This window comes from Apostichopus japonicus, chromosome 22 (genome assembly GCF_037975245.1).
Source record: "Apostichopus japonicus isolate 1M-3 chromosome 22, ASM3797524v1, whole genome shotgun sequence".
NCBI classification, from domain to species: Eukaryota; Metazoa; Echinodermata; class Holothuroidea; order Aspidochirotida; family Stichopodidae; genus Apostichopus; species Apostichopus japonicus.
The window spans coordinates 7,360,671-7,381,669 of NC_092582.1; the positions used below are offsets into that span (position 1 = coordinate 7,360,671).

Genomic DNA, 20,999 nt, shown 5'->3' on the forward strand with positions numbered 1-20,999 from the left:
AATCGCATATATGATGTATTGAAAGTGATGTGAAACCGGGAAGATCTTGTTTGATTGGAGGTTAATCAGTGATGCTGTGTACATGATGGCTATAGCCTATGCCACAAAGACGAAAGTGTTTCTGCCACATGCAACAATCAAATTAAATGATGACTTTATGCAGCAGCAAAATTGAAGTCTTGATATGTTATACTCCAAGAAAAAAAGTAACGTTTGAGAGCCACTAAAGTTTTGCAGCTGTTCTGGTTCTGTTTCTCCAGATATTTCATTATTATTAGCCTATTATTATATATATATATATATATATATATATATATATATATATATATGTATATGTATATATGTATACATAATGTACACATGTTTTCATACGGGCCTGATATAGGAACGTTGTCACAAAGCGCTGTGAATATCACGATAACATATTTGTTTAACATGTATTTTTTTTCGCTGGAGCAAATGAGAAGCAAAAGACGACATGAGAGCGATTTGTATGTCTAAACAAGCAATATTTATATATACCTGTGATTGCTGACGTCACTAACGGGATGTTTACATCCAATGAAACCTAACCAAAGGTTAATCTGTCTACTAACAACCTCATCAACGTCACAGTTATCTCCGAGACACGGGGAGTATTTAGAGATGGGTTAAATATTTTTGTTCCCATATCACGGTGTGTTACCATGGAGGTATTGCATCCATAATGTTGCCAGATAGCTCTGTAAATGGCAGCCTCCTGATGTTTAGATACTCTATGTTTCCGTAACCCTGGTTCTTGGGTTATTCAACCAACTTAACTGACTTCGTTGCGTATGTTTAAATGTTATCGTTGTGGACAAGAGCCATTCACTGTGTACTCAACGTAACATGTTTTTTGTTTTGTGAAAACGGTATGAAGCATTACTCATCAACCAAAAATGCCGCTGATAATTCACAGAATGATCGTTTGATGAAATTTAAGACTCCAGGATGCAAATTAGGTTAATATACGGGTTGACTGCCATTACTAGTGGAAAGTGTTGTAGGCATATGCTATACAATAGTGTTGGGAGTCCTTGGGGAGTCCAGGATGCAAATACGATTAGGCCTACAATATACCACTGTTAATTGAAGTGTTGTACGCTAACGCTATAATAAAACACAATAGTGTTTGGAAGAATGTGACGGTTTTCACGTCTTCAAAAATCAAAATTCTCTGTTCAATTAAACACGTAAATGTATAACATTCACGTTACTGTAATGGATTAACGAAATTACCTGGAGATGTGATGAAGGTCGCGCAGTCAAATTTAGGCAGGTCAATGACACTTTACTAACGTCAGGCCCATTATTTTACGAACTTAGTTGATTGCCTGCCATACGGCGGACGAACATATTCTTTAGAGGCAGTCATTTTGGAGTCTGCGTTACTCTTGTTTAATTTCAACTTATTCATTGTAAATTAATTCAGATAAATATGATACCATTTCCGTGACGGAGAATTTCGATTGAAGATTTTTCAATTAGAGAGAGGGTGCTTAAAGGAACAGTGTGTAGTATTCATTAACTTTGATGTAGGAGTAATTAGGTTAACCCTTACAAACGAAAGGCCCATAAACAGGCTCAGGCGCACCGGTGGGGGAATGTGGGGGGGGGGGGGGGAGGGGGTACCCATGCAGACTGCTGTAGTCTTGTCCCACTGTTGCAACATCGTGTCCAAAAATGGTTCACAAATTACAGGATAAATATCGTACCCATCTTTAAATGTTTTGTGACCTTACTTAAATGATTGGTTTCCCAACTCAAGAGTTCATGGCTTCCTGGTTTGAACCCCCCACCCCCCAATCCTCCCTCGAGAAGGTAGGTGAGACCTCATCTTAAAGAACCAAGGTTTTTTTCCCGTAAAATCTCTCGTCACCAATCCAGATATCTGCTTACCATGGTTCATTATGTACATCTGACCACAAGACGTAGCATTAGTCTGGACAATTCCTGTACTTCTGTTGTTGTCATTTTGATATTCAGGAGTATTAAAAGCTCAGTAGCATCTACCTCAAAACAAGAATACAATGGCTCGTGAGTACTTTCCAGAGTAAAGCGACATGCTGCTCGGTGTTATGATCAAGTTGGAGGCAGTCAAGGATGTAGGGAGTTGAGGGAGGGGAGGGGGTGGCAAGGTATAGTGAAGCAAACTAAATATATGCATATTGCAAACGCAATGTGTCATGGAATGGAAGGGAGTGAGGGTGGGGTGGAGGGAATGAGGGAGGGAATGATACGGGATTTGCTTGTGACCTCGTAAGTGTTTATATCATGTTAGTGGATAACCGTAAGAAGAAACTTCAAGGATTTAAACTACGTATGTTTTGCCTCTCTACCTTTCAGGATCAAATTCGCCGTAGTCTGTGTCGGTATGAAACATGCTATGGACCATAACTATGGAGGAATGCGCAACATTTTTTGTAAGCTGACAGTCTTTTTTTTCTTTCGTCACATAAAAGAAGCAATGAGTTGTTTCTAGTAAAATCAAAAGGTAACTTAATGGGGTATGCCTTAGAATGGGAAGATATGGAAAGTGACACTTATTTACCAATGAAATATTCAGATCAAACCATCCTTCCCCTTCCCCTTCAGGAAAAAGAAACAAGACAACAAAAAACAAGTCAGAAATCTGTCTTTGTTGTTATACTATTCTGTTTAATTGTCTCTGGCTGCTTTGTTCAAGACATGTAGACATATTTATCACAATGCTTTTCTATGTGTCTCCATGGTGATAACTTCCATGGTGATGAGGCAAGACAAAGCAACATTTTACAGCGCCTATATATTTACCATCAGTACATATTTAAGGTGGAAAAAAAATATGTACAAGGCAATTTTATGCTTGGACTGTACAAGAAATTTACAAAGATTTATAAATAAAAACAAAAAAAGGGGGCAAAAAATCTCAGCTATGAAAACAGGGTAAATATATACTGAATGTATACTGAGCACAACAAAATATCAGTTAAAAATATAAAAAAAACATCTGACAACATAAAACAGTAAATAAACAAGACTCTGAACCTCATCAGGCATTCATACTGCTAAAAAATAAAAAACACTAAAGGATTCACCAAACCATGTAAAACATAAGAGACACACTTAATACAACACCGTTCTCTGGGAACTATCACAAAGCAAATACTGCGGATACCTCATATATACTCTTACGCAGGGTCACGGTTACCCAACACAACCAAATAAATTTATCAAGCTGGAGACATATGCTTCTTCTATTCTAACCCTGGTTAGATGTATGTCTTTAAGCTGCCTTAGGGCATCCTAAAACCACTCTCCTTGTCATTCATAAATGGCAAACCAGGGACCAAATTAACACAGAAAATTGGTGAGAGGGGAGGTATGTGCCTATGGAACTGAAATTGGCCAAATTTTGTATTAATCCTTTTTAGGAAGATTGTGTTGAATAAATTGTTTAATGGTCACCGACTCCCTCTCCTTTTAAACAGACTGACATACTACAGCCGTCAACAATGAACCAACAGGCCTTTGGCAACAGTATAACAACAAAATATTTAAATTATTTTAAATGCTGGCAAACAGCCAATTATTTCCAGCTCTTTGATGTAAAAGCATTTACTGCACCAAAATTCTCACTGTTGGTTGAAAAAGCAAGGCTTTCATTTTTCCAGATGGAATTTGTCATCAAACCTAACCAGAAAATTTCAGGTGAATAAAAATTGTCAGATATTTCCAATCGTAACACTTTGATAAAAAAATAAAAAAACAGACCGATATGGTCCAAACCGTCTCTCCGGAAAAAAAAAGTTAATTTTTCTAAACGTAAAAGCACCGACTATTCTATTCATTCTACTTTTCATCATTACAAACATTCAGCATGATAAGAATACAAGATTTAAGACTTTTTAAGAATTGTTCACACAATTAATATTTCCCATGAATATTCATAGAACTAATCACCATAACCACCTACACTATTAAAATCCACCTGCAAATGTGTGAACCGACCAGCTCTTCAACATTGCATTAAAATTTATGGTCTAATACTCCTTAAATGATATATAAATCACCTTTCTAAATCTTTTTTCTTAATTTGTATAAACATTCTTTGACAGGTTACAGCTGCTGATTAAAATATATATTCTCTGACTGGTGGTCTGTTTTTTTTATTCTCTATAAAGCTTTTCTCTTCGCCAAATGAATCCTAACCCCACCTCTCCCTCTTATACAGTTACCTATTGAATCGATACCTTCGCCACTGTCAACCCTTAATACTGTGATAGCACTCTGCCCATTGTAGAACAAAATCTAACTCTGCAAGTATTATCCCTCCAGTATATACTGTCGTGAGCATTAATGACAGCAGCTCAGTATTAACACCTAAATCAAAAAAGCAAAACAAAAATAAGGTTGACAGAATTTTGAGAAAGAAACGGACTTGAAGAATTACAAATCGAGTGATCTCTGTTTGTCCTTTTCAAGTTTGTCGATAATTTCCCAATCAAGTTTCTGTGTATCATTTAGTTCAGCTTCAATACTGTGCATCGTTTAAGTACCTTTCATCCCTAACGAACAAAGAAAACGAGTTACCCTTCTGTCTGTCTGTCTGTCGATGATAAACCAAACTTTCAGACAAGCTTCAATTAATAAATAACATACTAATTTTTAATATTTAATGCATGGCAGAATCAAATCCATATAATGATTATACTTTAAAGTGGTTTGCCATAGGAATAACTTACACTAGTTTGCCATAACACAGCTGGCATGGATAAAGGGTGAGAGAGAGAGTGAGGGGGGCCAGTGATGGGGCAAGGATTGTATGAAAAACATTTCAACTACCTTCTATAGATTCAAGATTTGTAATCGGCCTAATAATGATTCAAAACTTGAGAGCTCACCCTCTGTCATAGTCTATAGAGCCTTTTCATAAATATTTACCCTGATGTCTACCCTAGTGACCCCATCAGTAATCTATCTGCCCTTCTCTAACCCCTACCCTCCCCCCTCCCCTTGTACTTACACAATGCATGGTATGCAGCACAGACAACAATACTCACATATAAGTCCAGTCTCAACCCTGGGTTTTCAGCCCTGAGTTTTCAGCCCTGGACCCCTGACACCTTTTTTTAACAGCTTTGAAGCATTTTCAAACAACGAAAGCGAATAAACAAATATTTCTGATACATTTTAGACACATACATGCCCAATAATTTTCAAATACGACATCTATAGTACATTTGAACATTACGAGAAACCAACACATAATATCAAAAACAAATGACCAGATAGAATTACCATTGAGAGGGGGCGGATGGATTTTGGTTGTACTCTAGGATAAGAAATTGAATTTTTTTTTTTTGGACGTCACACAACTTTTTCAAAACAGTATCTTAGTTCTTCTAGATCCGGTTATTTCCACTACAGTTGAAAACAAACTTAACAATACTTAAGACAGAAATGTTCTCAGACATGCTGTTAATTTTCACAATCCACTGCACTTATTACATCAAAATAGAAGGCTACATTTAACATTGACCTCTAACTTACAATGACCAGATCAAATATATTCAAGGTACCTAAATACTCTAGGTTCAAAATATATTCAAAGGTAAGCAGATTTTTGGTGTATCAAGATTTTCATCAATGTTTTTGTTTCAAATTTTTGTTTATAAAAGTTTTCTTGTTTTATAGTTTTGCTTTGGAGACAGATGCAGCAAATTAACACTGTACTCCATTCTACACTATTGATTTACAATGTTATGCTAGGCTTGTGACATTGGATCAACTCCTTTTCCAAGATGCATGAAAAAGTGATTTATCTATTTAATGGTGAGGAAAGGCAATATTGTCCAATATTGACCGTTTATTCCAAGCTATGTTTTTTCACGCATGCTACTAACTAACCTTTGAAAGTATTAATTTGTCAACAATGTCATGATAGGGTGAGGGAGAGGTATCTCTCCCCCCTCCCCCTCCTCTACCCCCAACACTTGAATTACCCACACTTACTGGGAGTTACATATTGAGTTGAGGACAGGGTATTATATATGATATGACATTATGATGATAACATTAAGAAACTATTCCATATTCAACAACAAAGAAGTTGTTAACTTCATAAAAGTTTCGATTTATGAGCAATCATCCCAATCTACATAATTGTTATAACTCATAACTCGAGGGATTTCAGTCTGAACACCCCCCTCCCCCTTCTAATCAAGCGAATTTGCCTACAAAAGATTTGAATGTGAACAGCTATTGTTCATTGATGGCTCTTGGAAGCAATATCGAAGCAGAAATGAGATTTTTATTTCACCTGTTGAAGGCATGAATTTTAAACCTCATCCATGCTCCCGAATGCTAGGCAACGGAATATGTTGGCCAAGCCAGAGATTCTGTTAGGCCAGAGCTGGCTAATTTTCTTAACCTGAAAGAGTCGTACTTGATACAATTTTCCATTTGTGAGGAATTTAATCAATAAGGTGCCATGAAAATGCCAGTAACTGCCTGTCAATATGTTCACAATTATTAACCAAATGATGAATTGATACATCAAATATTTTCATAGTTTTGCAACAAAATTTACAGTTGACTATTTTCCTTTCAATTAAAGAATATTAGTCACCGCTGAGCCGCCAAACAATTTACTTACATTAAATTTTGTTTGCAGAATATTGATGACTTGCAATATGTTTTTGTGATCATATAACAGCTATCATCACTTTGCATCTAAAGTAAACATTGGCAATGAACTTGTCATTTATTGACACAACGTTAAACTGTTAAGATCCAAGAAATTATAAAGCTTCCAACTTTTCTGCATTTTTGACAGCACACTTCTTTATAACAATTCCAAGTTTTTTAGGAAATATTGCCAGATATGTATCGTATGGAAACAATTGGCATTTCAACGACACCTTCATGATTTCCATAAAGAAGACTGAATCTTGTTTTCACATTGGCTACTATCGAGGTAGAACCTAACGTTACTGTCTGTCACACGACCAGACACCGATAAAACAACCGTTAGGGAAGTACGTGTAGAAATAACCAAGATAGCTAAAAGATCTTATCCCAAGACAACTCTTCTTAAAAGATGCCTCTTTTTACCAAAATGATCTTTCATCTTTTGCCATCTTGGACCACAACACCATCCCTTGCTTTCTAAGCTTCAGAAGCTAATCCTTTTCTGCCCGGCGACTATTCTCCGACATGAAATGCCCAAACCGGTCAACATTTGCTGTCCTTGTAATTTCCAGAGAGCGATAGTTTGGCTGTGCTGACTTGGAGATCTCCTTGAGATTTGGTTCTTCGCTTCACCTTGTAGCGTTCCTTCAGCTGTTCCAGGGCACCCATAAGTTGTACATTGGCCGCATCCAGGGACTCGATGCGCCGCTCCTGGGCATCTATGACTTTCTGCTTGGCGGAGACGATGGCCTGCATCTCGTCTTGACCTCGTTTCAGATCATCCTCCACTGACATCAATCTGGTGAGGAAATATAGAAGAAGTACGTTTTAATTTTTGAGGGGCGTTGAAGTAGGTTAAAGCTTCGGATGGCACTCGTGATAATGTTTCGGGCACTCCAACCAAAAGACGAGGGAATATGTATGTATATAAAGCATATGTATATAAAGCCTGCAGAATGAACCCAGTCGAGGATATGAAGATACTCAAGCAAGAATGGTAGAATACCTGCTACAAGAGACACTACCAATCCATGAATTTTAAGAATAGTTATTCTCTGCTGTTATTGAAAATACCGGCTTAATATCACCGACATCTTGCTGTGACCTATAGGCAGAGTATGGGACACTCTGGATGAACTAAGCGTGAGATGCTGTTTCATATAACACATGCATGTAGATGCAGGCAATGTTTACCACCAGAATGTTGCAGATATACGCCCAAGATGTAATTTCAGATCCTCTCTTCTGGATAAGTCTAAGAGGAAGATGGGAGTCACAACCTCTCCATGCTCCCTTAGACAGTTAACCCAGAGATTGAGATCATTGTGAAATGTTCCTATTGTTATCCGAAATTGGTTTCGGTGTTACAAAGTGATATTACACTTCAGTTGACCATATGTTGTTTTTATCATTGATATAAAGTTATAAATCGAATGATTCGATTTTATCCAGGTTAGTACAATCCGGTAGTTCCATGCAGTAATGTACCAAGTTTAGTCAAAGATACAAAAATGAAGCTTAAATTTGGCTTAAATTGTCGCCCTGTACTACCAATGTAATATGAAACTGATAATGTAATACCATGAGGTTGGACACCATCTTAGCCCATTCTGTATGTATCATCCACAAAGCTGCAATGGGCCATGGTGTATCACTTGTCACATTTATTGTGTCATCCCTTTGCTTTGTACAAAGAAGAGACACTTTTAACTATATTACAGAAACACCAATTAGCCCTAAGACCAACCCTATTCACCACCTCTCTCCATTCTCCTGAGAGAACTCCTCATTCGAGGTTGATTTAACTGTTCTGTCTAACGCTGCTAATTAACATCAGTCATGTATAGTGAAATACAACCAGAATTGCCTGATTGAGCAGATTCATTAAACTAACCTTCAGAAAAAGGAGGATATGCATCTCAAGATGTTTCAATTAACTGCTATTTGGTGTTTTTTTCTGTCAGATCGTTGAACAATCATGCAATTACATTTCCTGTTCTAAAGCATAAATCAGTTTGTTCATAGATGACTTATATTATGTCCGTTGGTTGTTTTCGCTAGGATTAAAAGTTCCCTAACAACATAGAATCATGCATAACTAGAGACCGCAAGGTTACATTGTCAGTCTGGTGCCGTGACATGGTGACTTGATGTTGACAAGAAGCTTGGATACGTTGATTTGAAATGGTAATGGAGACCATCATTTCTAGAGAGTGGTTTCTTTCGGGATTGACATTGATAAAGCATACCAATCAATACTCATAAGAAGCCAAGTAATTCTTAACCACTGCTCCTCTTTAAATAACTAAATATATATATTTCTTCTACTTTCAGTAACTGTAGTACCATTACAAATTTACAGCTCGAGATGACATATGCGCCCGTGTGTAATTTTAAACAAAAGTCAGAGGTGATGATAAGCAATCATGGCTAATAAAGAAATACATCCCCCAACTGAACTATGTGAAGAGTGCACAGTGTCTTTCAAGGTAAAATCAGCAAATGAATGGAATTTTTTTCTTTCAATATATTTGAGCATTTGATGTGTAATGAGCGATTCTAAAACTGAGTGGTTGGTTGTGCAAATTTATCTTGTGTTTGGCTGTGCAATGGACTTACCACTTACAATCTACACTATGCTGTGCTGTTGGCAGCAAAAGGAGAATGTGTGGCTCTTACATGTTCTCACCCTCAAACATTAAGTACATATCGCATCTAACCATTACACGCAATTAACAGAGTCTGTATAAATATACAGTACATTTTTACTGTTCTCATTGGGAATAACTCCCTTTTGTTCGTTTCCATTTTATATTTTCCAATCTCATGTTTGATTTCTAGCAGGTTTAACTAAGTTACACTCCCTCCACATTACAATAAGGTGTGAGTGCAAGATACAGTACCTACACAATCACAGACTTTATTACATATTCTATGCAGTAGGGGAAAGGGTCACATAGGAAAGACTTGAGGTCAACCTCAGTAATCTTGTGAACATATGTCCAAACATTCCAATCAGTTGCATGAGATGAGAAAAAAAAGGTTTTTGGGATCGCTAAGAAGACGAAATTGAAATCATGGTTTGATGAATAAAATGAAATAAACATATTAATTACGATATTCACTTCTCTCATCACACACACTTAATCCACATTCAAGTTTACCCCCTAATACAGAACTATCAAACAACAGGAAGACTTTAAGGATGAAACAGAGGGTGAACTTTGAAGGGAAGGGTGGGTAGGTTGGGGTGGGTGGGGGTGGGTTAGGAGGACCAAGAATGCGAGTAGCAGAACATATCAATATAGGAAACAACAATTGGGTTTTTATAAACTTGATGATTAAATATTTTGTAGTTCTTGTCTGCCTATCTTTATACATGCTCTAACCTTGATTACTATAAGGTTCTCAAGCAGAAGCAAAAACAGCAATATCATTTCACTAACTACTTCCTCAATCATGTTATATTTGTATCCGCAAACTGAAACCGATTGTCGTCAAATTGCCTCCTGTATTTCTTAGATTATCAACAAGGTATCTATTAGAAGAACTATTTTGTAACCCTACATGGCTTTTCCCTCTCTCTTCTCTTAAGTGTGTCTGCTATGAACAATTTCCGCTGACAATTTCATACACGGTTCATATTCTCAAATATTTTGTCGAGGGGGTGATGAAATAATATCTCTACACCAACCCATTGTTGATACTAGCACGAGTATGATCAGCTGCTACGATAGAATAAATGACGTACACACCCGTCGAGCATTAAAGATACATACTACATCGAAAGAACCGGCTCCCCATATTCTTGCACCCCAAGCTTTAAATCAATTTAACATAAAACTTGTGGCGATGCGATGGATATAATGCATGTATATATGTACTAAAAAAGATAAAATGCACTGCGATGAATTGATAACATGTGCATGGCAAAAAATAATCATAATAATATGTATGAATGGCTGGCTGAAAAAATTTAAACCGCAGAATTTTTGAAAAATTTGTTTTTTTTACTAGGTAACGATGGCAACTTGGGTTGGGAGGCAGTCAGTTACGATCACACTTCCACTAGTAGGTCTGAAAAATAAAGCATTCAGAAATATACAACATCGTATCTGTCCTTAACATGGAGGAGAATGAAACATTAACATTGTCTATGAAACAGGGAAATGCTGGAGTTCCATGCACAAATGTCACAGCTAGTCCCCGTAAATGAAACATGAACTAACTCTACCGCCAAAACTGAAAGATGAACAGGGTAATTTTCACAAACGGATTGGAACGTCTACGAATTGACGAAATAGATCGGTCCATGCTTTAATGGAGCTTCTTCAAACATCCAGGAAGCAAGAGAAGTTTAGGTTATGTATAACATACTACACAAAAGACAGGACTCATGGATACTGTACCATGTCAGACTATTAACTAAATATCTCTCTCGTGATGCTGGTGACCAGCCAACCACCAGACTGGTACCATATATAGGTAATATTCAGCCATTCATTCCATGGTTAAACTCTCACGTTATGACCTGGCTGAGATCTGAACTTCCCTCGGGGAAGACTGTTCTGAGGAACTTTTACAGCCCCCAAAATCTTAAATTTACATCAATAAATACCATAAAATGTCAAAAGGCATGCAAATTCTATATATCCCCAATTTCTTACATCTCTGCCAATTTATTAAAGATGTAATACAAAGCATATGTCCCAGGGGTACAAATTAATTTTATGGATGAAATTCCTGTTCCCCTGGAACACTGTACATGGGGTCTACAAGAGAATTACTATAAGAGCTTGCATATTGTTAAGATCCATCATTTCAACCCTTTGTTTTCATTTGCTCTATTATTCTTTGCAATCATACCAAAAGAATCATACCTTTGGATAAGTAGTACTTCATTATAAATATGATTATTATAGTGCTACCGCATACAAATTGTATTATGAAATACATCAATCAAATATGACAAAAATAAAACACCATTACTGTAACTGTTTTGGGTTTCAAACAATTTTTCATGGGGTACATTGAGAGGTTCAAAGGGTACACTGAAGGGGGAAGGGGGGGGGGGTAAAACAATACATCGATGGGCCTCAACTCTTCCACACCACACTCAAGGGGTTTCATGGGTGTTTTTTCCTTTGACAATTTTTTATCTCCCTCAGAATCACCTCACCAATACTGTAAGCAATTAAGCCCCCAATCTATGGTTCTGTAGTAACATTATAGGCTCCGTGTTGCATTTCTATGGAACTGTATAATTATTTTTATTTTGTTGTTGTAATTAATGCAAAGCTTGTGTGAAGCTATTAAACAAGGTATTGGATTCCTTTGTAAATATAGGTTAATATTATGACGGGAACAGAAACACTCATATGTCGACATCAGGTTATATTGATATCAGTATCAGGTTATATATATATCAGTATCAGGTTATATTTATCTCAGTATCAGGTTATACATATATCTCAGTATCAGGTTTAATACCGCAGTATCAGGTTATATTTATCTCAGTATCAGGTTATATATATTCACAATATTTTGCTACAAGTTGCTAAAGTCTCAATTTTAAACTCTATCTTATAATAGTCACCACCTTCATTTTTTTGTGATTTCACTAAACATGACTTAAATAACTAAGTTTATCTCCCTGCAGTCCTATATTGTGTCAATGAACCAATTTTAGAATTTTATCAGTGTTACGACAAAGTTCTTAAATTTCTGCAGTTTGTTTTTGCACTTCACATGACCAGGCAGTGAACGCATGCACTTCCATAATCGGCTGACCCCCAAAATAAATGTCCATATTTGTCTTGCTTACAGAGGCTCCAAGCGTACGTGCAAAACCTCCAGATTACACCTACATCTGAAATCTTCTTTCTAACATTTTTGTTTAAACATTGAAAAACTAGGCAGAACTTGCAACATGGGTAAAAATAAGAATATTGTCACAGGGTACAAGTTATTTCGTAGTCGTAAAGGATTAATTCTACACACAAGCAATATTTATGCCAAATATATATTTTCTCGATTAAAAAAGACTTCATTATGGACTGAAATTTAAGTATTTTTAGTAAAAAATGAGATTATTACAGCAAAAGCAAAGTATACTGCACAAGGGCACAAGCAGAGAGAGAGATAGAGAGGGGAGAATTAATAACTGGAGATGGAAGGAACATTGTTACCATAGTTACTGCAAGTAGGGAGAATTGTTTAATAATCACTTTTTGATTTATTATTATTAATAGGATGATTTCAGTATACATTCTTATAAGAACAGAAATACCTTCCATTTCCAGACGGAATGAGTTGGGAATCACCTACGCAAAGAAAATTGTAGAAATAATCTTTCATAAAGTTGAGGACAGATTTTCTCGATCGAGGAAGAGATCCTCCTGCTTTAAGTAGCAGTCAAGTCGACAAATAATGAGTGAGGGTTAGGGAGAAGTGGGGTGAGGAGAGTGGAGGGGGCTTGGTGGGTGTCATGGTTCAGTTTGGTCCGGAAAGAAATAACTCATTTTAGTTCAAATTTAACTCACAGTTTTCACTTAAACGAGAGTATTAAACAAGTCCAATCTTCATTGTGTTATCTCTTTCCCATTGAAATTTAAGCACACATAATTGTACACTTTAACCTCAATGCTACATGTTCTTGTCTACTGGGGATTTGATCAATTCATACTACATACCTCATTGGTGCAACATTTCCTATAATGGCTATAAGTACTATTACTATGACCCCATTGAGAGAAGGGAGGGGAAGGGATAGGTAATGACACAGCTATTTACTGATATGTTCTGATAACCAAGGCAAAGCAAAAACAGAAAACACAAGAGTAGAGAACTTATCCCATGCTAGCAAAAACTGCATGCAAATGAGTGAACCAATGAGTCAATCTTTACCACAAGATGCATGCAAATCACATGACCAACTAAATACTGATAAAAACAAAACAAGGAAACAAACAAAAAAAAGATTGAAAACTGAAAAAAAAACTACAAAATATAAAGAAACACACCAATGTGAACTCGTCTGTAGAAGCAGACTAATGCAATTAATGGTACGGGTTCCGGTAATACAAGGAAGCAAATATAACAGCTAAAGATCCTGGCAACTTCTATATAAGCAATGCCCCGTACAAACCAACATCAACATATTCTTGAATTCGAAAGCTCTCTTCACCCCCCTGCCTCCCTTTCCCACACTTCAAGTTTCTCTGTATCTTAAAATATTGTAAACTTCTTATAAACTGGCACTTTGGCAAATTTCCTCTCCCTTTTTTATTATATTTTTTAAGGTCAAGGTGATATTTTAGGTCAAGCTGCTTTGAACTCATTGCACCATCTAATATCACTACATCAATGCATTCTGATAACACCTTTTCCCTCCTCCCTTTCTGGCTCCATTCATCCTAGCTTCTTCACCTGACCTTCCTGAATAACGGTTACCCTTTTGATGGTAGGAAATTGTTTAATTTATGAAAACTTCTTCCTGCATTTTTTTTAATCCCTTTCGATAGAAACATAGATACGAAAAAGCACAGAGAAGAAAACAAAGGATGGTGCCGGTCTGATGTGACAGCCAATCACGACAGAGCATTGTGTCGTCTGAATCAAAATTATACCTGGATGAATCCAGTGGAACAAAAAATGTAAAATAACAGAAAAAGAAAGGAGGAAAACCATAAAGGAATGGAACAGAAAAGAAAAAAAGAGAAGAGGTATTTGAACTGTAGGACAATCGATTCAACTTTTGGCCCCGGAGAAAGTTAGAAAAGGATGTGATAAAAAATAGTGAATACGAAGTGAATTAAAATCATGAAATACTACAGGTCTACATACCGACGCTGTATGTGCCACTGTTTGCCAGTTACAGGGAACAGAAACGAGAGAGGGAAAAGAAATGATTAAAAAGCAGACCAGTGTAGTAAGAGGTAACAAAAAAGCGCTGTGAATAATCCATCCCACCTGGTGCTCGGAATCTCATACATCTCATTTGCCATTTAATACCCTTATTGTTTTGTTTTCAAGTAATTTCACTCTTTGCCTTTTTCAGACTCCCAATTTTTTTGGGTGAGGATCAAAATTTCTGGTACTAATTGGAGGTTCTAAATTATGGGATTTCCAAGTTTCTTTTTTCAGCTGAATTTGGGTTAAAACATTGATATTTTCCACTTTGTCCATTCATTTTCGTTACGACCGGACCAGACGTAGTTTTAGTTATCTGAGACTCCCCCCTTCTGCTCCATTTTGGCTTTACTCTACTACGAGAGATGAACGATTGCAGTTACAAGGAATATGCCATTCCAAAGGTGCAGATGTTGTGAATGATTCCCACACCATAGTACTGAAACCATGTGCAGGTGCACACCCAACACCACAATCAGAAATGTAACAACACCCAACCCCATCCGACACCAACTCCAGTGATAAAAAACCCGCTGGCCTTCTATCCAACAAACATGACCCATTTCAGACCGACTCCAAACAATTCTTGGGGTAAATCTACCTCTTTCAGAATGAATTTCTCACAGTTCTGCTTTTTTGTTTTTGTGTCAAATTTTAGAGGGGTGCTGTGACTTTATATTCAAAACTGAGGGGCCTCTGCTTAAAGTAAGAATGAAATGAGAAGGGAATTGTCGAGAAATAGAGAGCAGTAGTGCAGCAGAGATACAAGTAGTTTCAAGTGAAACAGAATGTGAGCTTGCAACGTATCAAGACTCGTTAGAAGCAACAAAACTTTCACACTGATAGGCTCTTTCTGATGGATGACGCAGATGTCCATAGATCGAATGGAAGAGCTCAAAAACATTGGACAAATTGCAACATTAATATTACCTTAAAATTCAAACCCTCATAACCCCCCCCCCACTCTCCCTGCATACCTCCAAAACAAGAACCGTTTTACCTCTCTCTTCCAACCCATTCCATTCTTCCTTTTTCATGTTTGCATAGTCTGTTTTTTGGGCTACTTTTATAATTATCAGACAGAAAATGCAAGTTTGTAGCCTAGACACCAAATTTAATTATCAAGATTTGTAATGATTATGATTTGACGACTGGAGAACAGTTTGCAAAATGAAAACCAAAGCAAGCATGTTCCACGGTACCTCACATGATCCTGACCCCCTCCCCCCCCCCACCCAACCCTCTTTCCGGCTAGACTTAATATTTCTTCAGCACTGAACAAAAACCATTGATAGCTCATTGTCCCATCTTTGAGTATAGTTCCATTGAACAAAAAGAATTATTAATTGTTGTGAGAGCAAATACACAACCAGCCTTAATATATCGTGAACTCTTTTCCGTAACAGTTAAAAAAATAAATCAAAGCAATTAGGTAAACACAGGCATTAGTTTGTTGCGCATTGACAAAACAGTTTTGCATGATAAAGATGAATAGAGGAGTCTTCAACATTGAACAAGAAACATACAAGATGATATTTGCATGACAACATGCCTCAACATCACCATAGCAACAAGCCTTAGGAGAAAAAGAAAATCTCTTCTCTCACCTACCCATGTTTGAAGTATTGATTTCAGAAAGGGAGTCATCACCAAAAACGGAAACACTATTTACGAGCAGACCTAGTTGACATCATCCAGTATACGTGTCTCAAGATTGAGAGCCAAACACACCCTCCTCTATGATCAATACCGTATAGCTAATAATGTCAGAGCTAGTATCCTAAATTCAAAGTCCTCAATACTTTTCTACACTGAATCAAATTTTGTTTCTCTTTGTTTTTGATTGAAGTTCTTTCCTAGGATTCATTTACTCCTTTAATATTCAAAAGTAAAAAAAGAGAAGAAGAAAAAGAAGACAAAGTAGAAGGTGAAGAAGGAGATGAAGAAGAAGAACAGAAGAGGTTAGAGACAGTCTTTAGAGCAATAGATGGACTGTCCCTTTAAGTAATTATCATCATCATGAACATCGTGAAACTCACCTGTCAATGATATCCCTGATCTGCCTCTCCTTCTCATCTTTCTCTTCCTTGTGAGCTTCCATCTGCTCCTCGCCTTTCTTCATTTTCAGTCTCATCTCCTCCATGGCCTCCTCTGCCCTCTTGCCTTCCTCTTCCAACTTGAGCTGCGTCTCAGCAAGCTGAGATGAAACTCTGTCTAGCTCCAACTTGAGTGTTTCTATCTCCATCTCATACTAACACACACAAAGAAAAAGAAGACATTCAAGAGAAAGTCCCAAATTGCAAAATTCACGGCAAAAACACTTCAACTTTGTTGCTAGAAAAGGACGACAGAAACTAACCAAATAGTGAAACAATTTTGATGAAGTGGTGGAAAACAGAGATGTACTAAAATACATTTTATAATTTTTTTTTTTACTGATAATTTCTCTTGCACTTTTATCCAACATAAAAATGCATTTTAACAACTCGACTGATTGATTTTGAGTTAGCCAAAACAGTAGTAATAATTGCATTGTTTATCCAGGTTTAAAGACTTCACATTAACAACAACACAGATAATGGTATGGAATGACCAAAAACAAAAGGGGGACTCAATAAATAGCTTGCAACCGTGAAAGTTCCACAGTTTAGTAACACAAAATGTTTCCAAACTTGTGAAAAGTTTCCAAGTCATTAACTAGAAAATCAGTGATGACTTTTAAGCAGATACCATTTTATCTTGCAGGTAAAATTATTGCTAAATGATAATTTATAAACAAAAAGTACCAAAGAAATTACTGCATATGACGAGGAACCACCATCATTTTCTCACTTAATTGATCTGAATAGACGCAGGAAACATATCCGTTAAATATTTAAAATTTGCTATCTTACTCATTTAGTTGTTGGTAAGTAATGAATATGGCGAAACCCTATGTTGTGACAGACAAAGCAAACAAACTTTACTTAATGTTGGAGAAGGGAAAAGATGAAGAATTGTGCAAAGTGAAACAAGGAATGGTGGAGAGAGGGAATGAGAAAAGTGTCTTTGATTATAAGTTTCCTACAGCAGTGTGGATATTGTGATATGAAATTAGCCAAACGGTGTGGTGGTGTCTGGTGTGGTGGTGTCTGGTGTGGTGGTGTGTGGTGCGCTAGGGGAGGGAGGGGGGGTTGATGTCAGATCATCAAAACTCTCCTCCTATAATAGAAATTCATGTGGGTTTATGTTCAGGAATTTAACTAACGGATGTTAGGAAGACCAAACAGGTCAACGGTGATAGGGGGGTGGGGGGAAGTGGGGTTGGTGGAAGACCAGTCACGTCAAAGCAATCGTCAGGAAGAAAGTTGAAAGTTTCACACTTGATACAACCAACCAATCACATCAAACATGGGGACTAGTTATATCACACTATTCCCTCCTGATAGCAGCTATGACGAACAAGAATCCCCCCCCCCCCAGACCTTCCCTATAGATTTCATTCAAACAATCACCACTAAGTTAACTTTAGCACTAACCTCAGCCAACGTTTTGCCTCTAGAGCAGAACGTTGGCATTTTGTCTATAGCAGATCTTACACAAACACAAATGAACCCTTCTTCTCCCACCTTATCCCCCCACCCTTCCCTTCCCCCTCCCATTGGACCAATTACTCTAAACCATCGAACATGTCTCTAATATAATCAAATCCTTTCTTTCTACCGGCCGCACCTCCTCAATACACAAATGTAAACTACCCCACACCACTCCCGATCCCTCTTACCTTAAATTTCTCTATTAAACCCAGGGACTACTTTTTTATATAAAAGTAATAAAGTTTTTTTTATTCTGCTCACCCTCACCTCCTCAAACTTCTTGCTCTCGAGGGGAGAGGGTTCGGAGGTCTCGGTGAGACTCCTGCGGGTCCACACAGGGTCCGTCGTCTCTCCTGCAGTCTCCTGTATGACGTACCTCCTGGTCTGAGAGCTCTGCACCTGTGTGGTCTTCTTGGTGTGTATCAGGTACCCCTCCCCTTCAGGGACAATGTGGCGGGTGTAACTAGATACCACGTCTGGGGGTTGCTTGGACGAGAGTTCTGTTCTTATTTTGGGTCGGGGTATCACTCCCCCCTGTTGACCGTGGGTCCTGGGTGGACTACCTTTGGGTGGTGATGTGCTTGGCTGTGTTGGTGCAGGTTTGCTTCTTGTGGGGGAGCTGTCTAAAGATAAGATACCTAGGTGTGGTGCAGAGTGAGAGGAACTGACGGAATTAGCCGCGGTTAATTCCACGTGACTGATTCGGCCATCAGGTTGGTATCCGTCTAAGGTCTGTTCTGATATCGTAGATAATTTATTCTCCTTATCGAGAGGCAGTGAAAGAGAAGACTTTATCGCCGAACCGCCGTGCTGTGAGCCGGGGATGGCGTGAGGGTTTTGTATGGTGATGGCGAAGGGCTGAAGGTTGAGAGGCTCCTGGTCCTGAATGGTCAGGGTAGCCTCGGAGACGATGTTCTGCCTCGATGTTTCACTTGTGGGGTGCTGGGGAGGGGTCTCCTCGGAGGGGGAGACCATAGATGCGAAAAATGCAGTTTTACGAGCGTGATTTGCAGCTCTAATTGCTTCCGTTGGAGACGATACCTGATCTTCTTCTTCTTCGTCGTTGGTAGTACCGGTGGCAGGATTCAGCCCTGTGCTGCTCTCGCTGAGATGGTTTCTCGACTGATCCTCGAAGACAAGGTTGACTTGCGGTCGAGACGATGCTGCTTTGGGTAGAGTGTGCGAGGTCGGCCTCTTTGCAGGGGGCTGGGTTTTCCTGCGACTGGACTTGGGTGACGGTTCCTCGCTCGAAGAGGTATGGGAGACATCCCCTTCCATGTTGGAGGAGGCTCCCTCAGAGTCTGCACCACTGTTTACTGAACTCCCACTGTCAGCAGGAGACACATCCCTGGGCCGGCTGAAATGAAACGCTGGGTTCGAAAACGACAGTGGCATTGTTCTCAGTGGCACTGAACTGCTGGGTCTGCCAGATTCTAATTGGTCCACGGGTGTAATCAGAGGAGTCCTACCATTTGTCTCTACTCTCACAGAGTAGGACTGTTTGTTAGTCACCGTTTCAGATTTCACAGACACCCTCGTGGTGCCATTTTCGTGTTCTTTGTGGGTACTTTCCATCTTTCGACTCTCGTTCACGGATTCTGTTTTATTGACTTCCACTTTACTGTTATCCGTCTCCTGACAAATATTACGGGAATCGACCATTCTGTGATCGCTCTCCATGTGAGCGCTGACAGCCTTCTCCCCGTCTTTCTGAATGAAATCCACGAGGCTGTTGACCGTGGACGAGGTCGTGATGGTCCTGTCCATCGCGATGTTGTACGGGGGTAGCATCTCGACGTCTCTGTCTTCCCGGTTCGCGCGATCCTCAAATATCTTCTTGAGGTTGGACGACACATTGGTAGTACTGGTGGAGGTGAAGCTACGGCTGACCCGCATCTGTCCGGTGTGGTACGAGATGAACTCGCCAGGCTCGTCAAGGTACCCAGATATATTAGCTAGGATATCTTTTAGACCTGACAGTTTGTCTTCAGGGGCCTAAATGTTGGAAAACAGAAAACGATCAAAGTTCAATGTTTACATATTTAGCAAAAAATATAAAAACAATTAAAAATGTTAACTATGATGATAGATACCATATTTATTTTCATTGCTGGTTCTCTCTTTCATGAAAATGAGCTATTTTTTAAATTTAAGCAATGAAGTACAGAAAGAACCATTCATCTTAGAGACAAACATAAAGTGAGCTACTTTAAAGATTCCCAATTTATTTAAGTTTCTTTGCAAATGTTTCTAATTCAATACCCTTAAGTAGTAGTAAATGTCTGTGACTTGAAAGCCCCACCCCCCCCCCCCCCCAATTGGAGTGATACATTGAAAAATATTTCAGAACTGCATAAAGCAGCCATTAAGGATTCTTTTGATAGTAGTTTCAGTTCTAAGAGTAGATGGTCACAACAACAAATATTACCTTCTCGCAGTTGCTCAATGCCTCTGACAACAAGGTGTGCAAAAGGGATAATTCCCGACCTAAATCGATGTAGCCGTCGAACTTGACCAAGTGGCAACCATCTTCGTAGGTCTGTTTTGTAAGAAATACGAACAAATTGTCAAACAATGTAGGAATTATAACATACAAATACAATGACAAAAACAAAATTATTAAACATTTTCAAAGCAGTTTTTTATATATGAATTACTTGACATATTTAAGAACATCATATCCCTCTTATAATATATAAATATATATATATAGAAAATAATTTTTTTTCCACTTTTAAAATGTGTTATTTAATTTTGCAGTCAGTAGGTATCTGTTCATGGCATGCTTCTTCTACATGTATCGAAGATATCTCTTTGGTT

The 20,999-nt window shown here is 38.1% G+C and overlaps 1 protein-coding gene across 17 annotated transcripts in view; it reads right to left on the bottom strand.

The window, feature by feature from the left end:
- Nucleotides 1-2,658: 2,658 nt before the first annotated feature.
- Nucleotides 2,659-20,999, bottom strand: part of LOC139963609 (disabled homolog 2-interacting protein-like) — a 509,980-nt gene continuing 491,639 nt past the window's right edge. For 10 of the 17 annotated variants that reach the window (XM_071964560.1, XM_071964562.1, XM_071964546.1 and 7 more), the window contains 6 exons: nucleotides 20,608-20,718; nucleotides 18,441-20,174; nucleotides 16,644-16,855; nucleotides 14,539-14,555; nucleotides 12,983-13,016; nucleotides 2,659-7,492 (listed from right to left, as the gene is read on the bottom strand). In XM_071964560.1, coding sequence (XP_071820661.1) covers nucleotides 7,237-7,492; nucleotides 12,983-13,016; nucleotides 14,539-14,555; nucleotides 16,644-16,855; nucleotides 18,441-20,174; nucleotides 20,608-20,718 — 2,364 coding nt within the window. In that variant the 3' untranslated portion in view covers nucleotides 2,659-7,236. Of the gene's footprint in view, nucleotides 7,493-10,707; nucleotides 10,771-12,982; nucleotides 13,017-14,538; nucleotides 14,556-16,643; nucleotides 16,856-18,440; nucleotides 20,175-20,607; nucleotides 20,719-20,999 lie in introns of all 17 variants that reach the window. The other 7 variants (XM_071964549.1, XM_071964563.1, XM_071964547.1 and 4 more) reach the window with 7 other exon arrangements.